This window comes from Mya arenaria, chromosome 14, assembly GCF_026914265.1.
Source record: "Mya arenaria isolate MELC-2E11 chromosome 14, ASM2691426v1".
Lineage (NCBI taxonomy): Eukaryota > Metazoa > Mollusca > Bivalvia > Myida > Myidae > Mya > Mya arenaria.
The window spans coordinates 1,498,426-1,508,739 of NC_069135.1; the positions used below are offsets into that span (position 1 = coordinate 1,498,426).

Sequence of the window (10,314 nt, forward strand, 5' to 3'; positions counted from 1 at the left end):
TGAAATAAGATACGATCTTACACTGAATTCAACAAATACCCTCTATATCTTCGACAGGTACTGGCAATACAGGCCAAGAAGTGAACACGGGAAAACAGAGGATCACATACTCAGCTCGTATATCAGGAATTGAAGCATTAAAACAAAATTAAAAGTCAAGTGTTGATTAGGGTAAAATGTGGCGGCCATTTTGGACGCCATTTTGAAAATTTCGAGTTCCCCAAATTGTGGCGCGAGGACATAACACTTAAATAAGAGGGTTGAAGCTACTAAAAATCCAAAATATTTTCTATACACTCAGATGCAAAGATCTCGATCTCCGCTAATTCACTACTTAGATACATGTATGTTCATGGTAAGGAAAATACAAAATCGAACTAGTACATAGCACAAGTGTCCTAATACATGCCAATAAAAGCCGTCCCCAAAAAGTGTATACTTTAAAACGCATGAAAAATAAAGCATAACCCAAAAAACATAAAATAAAACCCGTCTCCAGAAACGTACACTTAACATGAACAAGTCTTAATATTATATACACAAGACGAACATATCGCGTCGTGCCAAGGGCAGTGTTTATTTATATAAGATATCTAAAGAGTCGTCATATAACACACATTTATATTCAAATCGTTCAGAAAAACGTTAGAAAGCGAGCCTTTGGCGAGCTTACTCACATAATTTATTTTCTAGACGAGTTGAATAAAATGGTGTATAATATTATGAGTGTCAGATGCTTTTCACATTGTTTTCAAAACATGAAATACCCACCATCTTTAAAATATAGTATTTATAAAATAAAGACGAAATACCATGTTTTCTCTTGAAAACTGTAATACTGTATTTTTTCCAAGTAATTTCTTTGCAAACCTGTGGAGTAATATATTTTCTGACCAATAGAAATACAGCAATGTTACATTACGCATTTGTGATACAGAAAAATACGTGATGGTTATCTTAAACCGGAAACAAGGTATAGCATGTGATAAAATGTAAATACTTCGTAGTAAAATGAATATGTTCAACTAACAATATAATGTAGCATTGGTATACAGAATGTTAAAAATATGTATGTACAGCTTTCATGCAAAACCCAAATCCTCACACCAGAGCTTAGCTTAACTCTCAATCAAAGTCTCCTCCGACATGCGCACGGACTCCCTCTGTGTACGTGTCCTTGAACTTGGTCTTGTCGCCAAAGATGAAGTGTTTTTCCATGGCTGGCGCGTACCGGGCTGCCGGTGGTGTCCGTCCATAACCCTGGGCGACGATGCGCGTCATGTTTGCCGAGTTTCCGCAGCAGAGCCCGACGTATTGAACCCCCATCTCACGGCACTGATTGGCAAACTCTTCAATGTGACATCTCCCACACAGGCATGTGCAAAGCTCCAAAGGAAACGCACGACTTTCTGCAAGCACATGAGAAATGATTTAAATATATATAGTTATAGTTATATTATTTATAAAGTAAAAATGATATTTTTCTATGTTTATGTCCTGGAACTTGTCCGTTTCTCATTTGTCTAAAATAAATACAACATTTCGTGCATATATATTGTAAATTCAAAACAATTTTTCTACAGTTCGTCATTCATCCTTGGATATTTCTCAAAAGGGTGGCGGTGGGCATGTTGGGATTTTCAAAAAGCTGGTAATTTCTCAACCGAACATAGGTATTGCAAGGCGTACTTGTGCCGGGTATTGTTAGCGAGAAAAACGTCGGCTCCTGTGGGGTGGTCCTATAGGTCACCGGAAGGGCTGCGACGGGACCCTGGTAATGCAGAACACAGAAAAAAATGGTTATATGAATGTGTTAATTATTCAATCAGGAATGGACTTACATGCTAGTTACCTTCAAAATAAATAAGTCGATGTATTGTGCATGTATATTTATTCAGTATCACTCATACAAGCTTTAAGCCAAGTTTAACATATATCTCAAACTGCTCGATAAACAAACCAAAAATATATATCGGACCGGTTACAAAATACATATGATGTCGTTATAACGTTTCCTTTTTCTGCTACCTTGCAAACTTTCATGATCTCCCTGATAGCCGGAAGCATTGTTTCAGGGCCGCGGCCGCAATTGAGCCCGACCACGGCGGCCCCTGCATCCTCCAGGCGCTTGCAGGCGTCTGCAAGCGTTACCCCGTCTATCATAGTGTCGGTGGCCGGGGGAGATAGCGTGATCACGGCCGGCAGACCTTAAATTGGTAAAAGTAGGAAGTTAGATTAGATCTGAAACAACACTTCAATTGATTAGAGCATGTTATTCAATACGAAGTGTCATTTAAATATTCACAAGGAAGTTATTATCCTACAACGAGAAGCAGTTTCAGCAATAAGTGGCATTTAATTAAATTATTTCCAATTTCCGTCTTTAAAAGTTATGGGCAATCTGATTGTTCATCTAATCACATAGGGTGGTCGCCTGCGCACACAGTATATGTTCCATATTCACAATATTCTATTTATGTAGTGGCATGCAGTTTACATAGAGTCTTAAGCGCGAACTATCGCAAAATACACAAAACACTGTCAATTCTGTACATGTTTGTCAAATCAAGGAGTTTAACTCTGGAGTGACTGGGACTTTCCGGTTTCTTATCGAACTGATCCGAGATAGTCTATCCACAAACATGCTGACCAAGTTTGGTGATTATTGGTTAACGTTTGCCAAAGTTAAAGGGCAGACACGAACCAATCTGAATTATTATTTTGTCTGTCAATTCAAGAGTCATTATTCCGGGACGAGTTTCCGGCTAGGCTAATGGTCAAACTTGACTGATAAAGTTTGCCCGTAAACATGACGACCAAGTTTGGGGATAATAAGTGTAAACTTGGGAAGGTAAGAGAACAAACACCAGTCCGCAGCAGTTTTTCACATAAAACGCTCTGTCAAATATGACGGCCGCATACAAATTCACACAAGCGAAGACGAATCCCCGTACCTTTGCCATACTTTAGGATGGCTTGAAGAGCTATACTGGCCTCCCCGAAGTGGCTAAACGTTTCCCCAACAATATAGTCCGCCCCACCCTCTGCCGCTATAACAACTTGCTCCTGTAACACAATACATCAAAAAGGGTGAGAGACAGTTCCTATAATGACTTTGGGAGGTGGGGGTTGGGGGGGGGGACTTCGTAAAAAGAAAGTTTTCTGGTAATCAGCAAACTACATTCGCTGCTTATTCTTCTAGAACGAGTTGAATGCGAAATAAAAACTCACCTTGAATATCTGTTCGACCTTAGCATGTGACTCCGGGTCATCTGGAATGTATGCGGTGGTGTTGGAGATGTTGCCGGCCATAAGGCAGCCATGTTTGTCCGCCACTTGCCGCGCCATCTGCAGGGCTGCGCGGTTCATAGCCTCCAACTCATTCTCGCGCCCAATCAACCGCAATTTCTCCCGGTGGGCGTAGTACTTAGAATTCAGAAGTTAAATTTTCATTACTTGAAACAAGCTCAACTGAAGAAAATTATATTTGCGTTTGTGTGAAAAATAAGAACAATTTTGCTCTAAAGCTGGGATCCTATATAACAAGAGGTCCTACATAACCAGAGATCATATATAACAAGAGATCCTACATAACCAGAGATCATATATAACCAGAGATCCTACATAGCCAGAGATCCTACATAACCAGGGATCCTATATGTCCAGAGATCCTACATAACCAGAGACCATACATAACAAGAGACGCTATATAACCGGAGATCATATATAACAAGAGATCCTACATAACCAGAGATCATATATAACAAGAGATACTATATAACCAGAGATCATATATAACCGGAGATGCTTTATAACCGGAGATTCTATATAACTAGAGATCATACATAACCAGAGATTCTACATAACCAGAGATCATATATAACAAGAGATACTATATAACCAGAGATCATATATAACCGGAGATCATATATAACAAGATATACTATATAACCAGAGATCATATATAACGAGAGATGCTTTATAACCGGAGATTCTATATAACCAGAAATCCTACATAACCAGAGATTCTACATAACTAGAGATCATATATAACAAGAGACGCTATATAACCAGAGATCTTATATAACAAGAGATCCTACATAACCAGAGATCATATATAACAAGAGACGCTATATTACCGGAGATCATATATAACAAGAGATCCTACATAACCAGATATCATATATAACAAGAGATCCTATATAACCAGATATCATATATAACAAGAGATCCTACATAACCAGAGATCATATATAACAAGAGACGCTATATAACCAGATATCATATATAACAAGAGATCCTACATAACCAGATATCATATATAACAAGAGACGCTATATAACCAGATATCATATATAACAAGCGATCCTACATAACCAGAGATCATATATAACAAGAGACGCTATATAACCAGATATCATATATAACAAGAGACGCTATATAACCAGATATCATATATAACAAGAGACGCTATATAACCAGAAATCATATATAACAAGAGATCCTATATAACCAGATATCATATATAACAAGAGACGCTATTTAACCAGATATCATATATAACAAGAGATCCTACATAACCAGAGATCATATATAACAAGAGATCCTACACAACCAGAGATCATATATAACAAGAGACGCTATATAACCAGATTTCATATATAACAAGAGATCCTATATAACCAGATATCATATATAACAAGAGATCTTACATAACCAGAGATCATATATAACAAGAGACGCTATATAACCAGATATCATATATAACAAGAGATCCTACATAACCAGAGATCATATATAACACGAGACGCTATATAACCAGATAGCATATATAACAAGAGATCCTACATAACCAGAGATCATATATAACAAGAGACGCTATCTAACCGGAGATCATATATAACAAGAGATCCTACATAACCAGATATCATATATAACAAGAGATCCTATATAACCAGATATCATATATAGCAAGAGATCCTATATAACCAGATATCATATATAACAAGAGACGCTATATAACCAGATATCATATATAACAAGAGATCCTACATAACCAGATATCATATATAACAAGAGATCCTACATAACCAGAGATCATATATAACAAGAGACGCTATATAACCAGATATCATTTATAACAAGAGATCCTACATAACCAGAGATCTTATATAACAAGAGACGCTATATAACCAGATATCATATATAACAAGAGATCCTATATAACCAGATATCATATATAACAAGAGATCTTACATAACCAGATATCATATATAACAAGAGACGCTATATAACCAGATATCATATATAACAAGAGATCCTACATAACCAGAGATCATATATAACACGAGACGCTATATAACCAGATAGCATATATAACAAGAGATCCTACATAACCAGAGATCATATATAACAAGAGACGCTATCTAACCGGAGATCATATATAACAAGAGATCCTACATAACCAGATATCATATATAACAAGAGACGCATTATAACCAGATATCATATATAACAAGAGATCCTATATAACCAGATATCATATATAACAAGAGATCTTACATAACCAGAGATCATATATAACAAGAGACGCTATATAACCAGATATCATATATAACAAGAGATCCTACATAACCAGAGATCATATATAACACGAGACGCTATATAACCAGATAGCATATATAACAAGAGATCCTACATAACCAGAGATCATATATAACAAGAGACGCTATCTAACCGGAGATCATATATAACAAGAGATCCTACATAACCAGATATCATATATAACAAGAGATCCTATATAACCAGATATCATATATAACAAGAGATCCTTCATAACCAGATATCATATATAACAAGAGATCCTACATAACCAGATATCATATATAACAAGAGATCCTACATAACCAGATATCATATATAACAAGAGATCCTACATAACCAGAGATCATATATAACAAGAGATGTTTTATAACCGGTGATCATATATAACCAGAGATCCTACTTTACCAGAGATCATAATTTTATAACCAGAGATCAAATAAAACAAAAGATTCTTTATAACCAGAGATGCTATATAACCAGAGATCATATATAATAAGAAATCCTATATAACCAGAAATTCTATATAAGCCGAGATGCTATATAACCAGTGATTCTTTATAACTAGAAATTCGATATTAACAGATATCTCATATAACCAGAGATCCTATATATCCAGAGATCCTTAATAACCAGGCCCCAATTTCTCGAAACTTCTTATGTCCCTTATAACAGGATTAAGCTAAACTCACTATTTTTGTTGTTCTATAATATGCGTTATATTTACTTTTTTACAGTTTTTAGAAATTATATAAGAAAAATCTGTATGCTAATTAGAAGAAACCATTTTTCATTTATCAAAATCCATTATTAGTATGAATTTAGGCTAATTGAAATAAGCGACTTAAGCCTGTTAAGCTTAAGAAGTTTCGAGAAATCGGGGCCTGAACAAGACATTCTTTATTATTAAACAGATATCCTATATATCCATAGATTGGACATAACAAATACTCCTGTAGAACCAGAGATCCTATATCACCAGAGATTCTCATGATACAACCAATATATGATATTGTGATGATAGGAATTCAATCGAAAACAACGGCATTATTAGATATTAAAACGAACCGTAAATGCTAGAACGACGTCACTTCCGGCATGTACAAACTCCTCGTACATCTGCATGACCAGTTCCGGGTGCTCGATAGTCACTTCCGGCACGAAAGTGCCCGCCTGAAGGTAACCTTTTCGCTCGAACTCGAAAATGTATCCCTCCGCCACCACCAGATTTCCGCCATTCTTCAGCCGTTTCAAGAGTGCTGGAGTTATTCACGTGTGAAATTATACATTGTTAAACTTAATTTAAGTGGTGAGGGAGTTAAGATATGCGCCCTGAGAGAGGTTTAAAAAACTTTACTTATTTAATGCGTGTGATAAAATGATCCTAAACTGCATGGTCTGTCATCATGTTCATGTTTCGCAAACATGACTGAGTCGGAGTATTAGGATATCTATCATCCTCTGCATCTACATTACCAACCTGAGACCAATATTTCTTCCGATGGATTCTTCTGTTGGCAGGCTAAACCTACAACAGTAGCTTTATGTTGGTCTAGATAAGCCCTTTGAATATAGGTCATACGTCTACGACCTATATTTCATTCGATATCTGAGTTAAGAATCTGCGGTGATAGTTATTTATAGCTAAAGCATGTTTTTAATTGCGAACAATTTTGTTTCAAACACTTTCTGGAAAACGAAAACAGAATAGGGATGGTCATAACAGATTGGTAAGTTTTACAGCGAACACTTCTGAATTAATGAGATTCAGTGTTCGTACCTGCATTAAATTATGATGCATGTTTCAATAAAATTAATTGTAAACAAATAACGTTAGAACATCGTCGGATTCACGATGATTGGAGTGGAACGGAACGGAACAATGACATTAGTGTAGCTACAGTGATAACTTCCTTGCTGTTGCTAAACCAGAAATAGTGTGCTCATGGAAGGTGCATAGTAATACATGACTACATATTTTGAACACGAGAAAACCTCGTTCAACCTATTAAGTTACTATACATCATGTTGACTATAAAAAAAAAATCTTCCTTTAGGTATGCTTTAATTATATAGCATAAACTGGTTTCAGAAATGCATGCGGGTCTCCGGGTCTTACATGTAAAACTCTGCATGTGCCTACTCTGATTCCTGCACTGACTGGAAACTTACGATCAATACAAAAACATCAAAAATACTAATATTTTCAAAATGCCGACAACCAAATTTATGTTTTTCACTAAACTATCAACCGCTTGAAATAGTGAAGGAATATAAATATGAAGGTGTGCTGTTTAGTAGAACAGGTTCTTTCTATAAAAACAAATTACCTGTTGCACCGCTGGTAACTAGAGTAACTTATTGTCTTCTCAAAAACTTTGATAGACTCAAACTGCTCATCGATCTTCAAATATACTTATTCAATAAAACAGTTGAACCAATTTTAATCGACGTTTTAATTGACGGCGCAGAAATTTGGGTTAGAGGAATCTTGATGTCATAGAAAGAGTTCAGCTGAAGAGTTTTTAAGCATATGCTCAAATTAAAATGTTCAACTCCAGGGTTTATGGCTAAACTGGGACAACACCAGTAACGTTTACTTACCTCCAGACATTATAAAAACTAGATATCGATGTTTCTTCAATATGAAGTAAATATTAACAAAGTGTGGGTTTGAAGGAAATACCAACAAGATGTAAATCCTAAATGGCTTAAAGTTGCGGTTAAGTGCAAGCTGAAGGATATATTCTTAACATCGTGGTACTCCTTTGAATCATTTTATAAAATCTTCATTTGGCTATGAAAAGTATCTTCATTCAGCAACATTATCATTAATGTATCCACTTATCAAGTTTAGTACAAGAAACCACAGACTTCCAATAGAAACTGGTAATTGAAATAGTGAAGGAAGATCTTCACCTCTAGTACATACCAGTCAATGAACGGATATGACAAACATGTAACCAACTAGGGAATGAATTTCATCTTTTATTCGAGTGTAAGGATAACGAACCTACGTAAGCATTATATAAAACCATATTCTAACACATATCCAAACATATATATAAACTGGTAAACACAACTTATAAAAAAGTTATTCAGTAAATATGTGTTAAAGGGTCTCTGCTTTTCTTGAACAAACTCGTCGAAATATTAATTTTCTTATTTATTTAAGACATTTTGCATGTATTACTTAAAAGATGTGACTCTCCCAGTTGTATTTAATCAACGTGAATACTTAAATATCACTGTTTGAATCCAGTGAGCCATGTGCAATATTCATTATTACTTTTGTTTGACGGGAATATCTGGTCTTTAAATATTTGATACACTTGAATGTTGGTTATGTCTGAATACTCAATTTGAGCCTGTGAATGATATTGACTTCTCTTTTTATTGCACGTGTTTATATTGAAACCATGGGATACATTTAAAAGCGACAAACCCACGCATGAATTTCCACCGTTTCGAAATTTAGAGTAAAAATGCTTTAAAAATGCTTTTAATTTGCATACAAAAACGTTTCAGACGCATAGATAAATTTATGTATATGCATGCGTTATTCCTCACTAACTTGGTGCATGCAAATTTTATCTGCTAAGATTATTAACACATTCATAAATACGTACGACGTTGTGATGACGTGTCACGGGTTTTAAAAGTAGTAATAGTAAAAGTAGTGTCCGGAATACACGGTTAGTCACGAAGTCTTAGTCGACTATGAAGCAATGTTGTTATAACTATTAGTTGCCCAACGCTCACTTCGAAAGTATCCAAGTAAAACAGCATACAAGTTTTAAGCGTTTTATTTGATTGTGATAATAATGAATAACAGTGGTAACAATTCCTTTTCACTAGTTTAAAATGTTCATATATTTTGTAATTTTGATAGGAAATCCTAACAGAGGTGTATCCTCGACGCTTGTCAAAACCAGAATAATGTTTTATCAGTATCTTTTGGTCAGTATCTACCACGTGACTGTCACAAGGCTATTAATAAGTTAATATTACATAACTTTTTTCCATGCTGGACCGCCGCATTTAGAAATAAGACGTTTTAACAGCAAAATGCGCTTAGGGCGATATGCATTAAAGATAAATATCTAAAGCATGTACTTATAACGTGGTGGATACGTAACGAACAAAAGAACATTGTAAAATTAATATGCAATGTACATTTGAATATTGCAAAACATATATGTATTCTTATAAAATAAAATTCCGTGACTAAAATGCTACAAGTAAATTATTGCAAATAATTGGCGTTGTAGCAGTTGTGCAATTATTAAAAAGTAGTCGTGAATATATATATATGTCTAATGTTGCGATAGTTTAACTTGCTAATTTTACTAAAGAGTCAATATTTTTATGTTAGCACTACTACCAAAAAGTAACACATGATTATTAAAGCAACTGAAACCTCCAATATTTTTTATTTTCTTCAAGCAATATAATTATATTATGCATTACCGTTTTCTGTTGACATATTCTTCCTGGCTGCCGTCCGGACTATATGAAGGTCTAAGCCTGTCTGTCAAGCAGTTTAAATCTTGATACTAGCCGAGGAGTTCCGATTGGGTACTAGTCAATAGTTTGCTCGCCATTATAATGTTTGTCGTTAGATGCGAACCGGGGATTGCAAATTTCTATATATAAAGCATTAAATGTAAATTTTTGGCAATATCTGTCTCTAAATATATAAAGCTTTTGTTT

General features: G+C 35.1%; 1 protein-coding gene across 1 annotated transcript; it reads right to left on the reverse strand.

Moving 5' to 3' along the window:
- Nucleotides 1-1,125: 1,125 nt before the first annotated feature.
- Nucleotides 1,126-10,087, reverse strand: LOC128218565 (betaine--homocysteine S-methyltransferase 1-like). Its single transcript, XM_052926258.1, has 7 exons — nucleotides 10,072-10,087; nucleotides 6,670-6,860; nucleotides 3,232-3,426; nucleotides 2,955-3,066; nucleotides 2,029-2,207; nucleotides 1,690-1,771; nucleotides 1,126-1,409 (listed from the first exon to the last, which is right to left on the reverse strand). The coding sequence occupies exons 1-7, from the start codon at nucleotides 10,085-10,087 to the stop codon at nucleotides 1,126-1,128; spliced, it is 1,059 nt and encodes a 352-aa protein (XP_052782218.1).
- Between the last annotated feature and the right edge of the window lie 227 nt (nucleotides 10,088-10,314).

Excerpts from the sequence above, each read along its gene's own strand:
- LOC128218565 (XM_052926258.1), bottom strand. Across the intron at positions 1,772-2,028 it reads AGATCATGAAAGTTTGCAAG|GGTCCCGTCGCAGCCCTTCC; the intron begins GTAGCAGAAAAA and ends CTGCATTACCAG. Across the intron at positions 1,410-1,689 it reads GCTAACAATACCCGGCACAA|AAAGTCGTGCGTTTCCTTTG; the intron begins GTACGCCTTGCA and ends ATGTGCTTGCAG.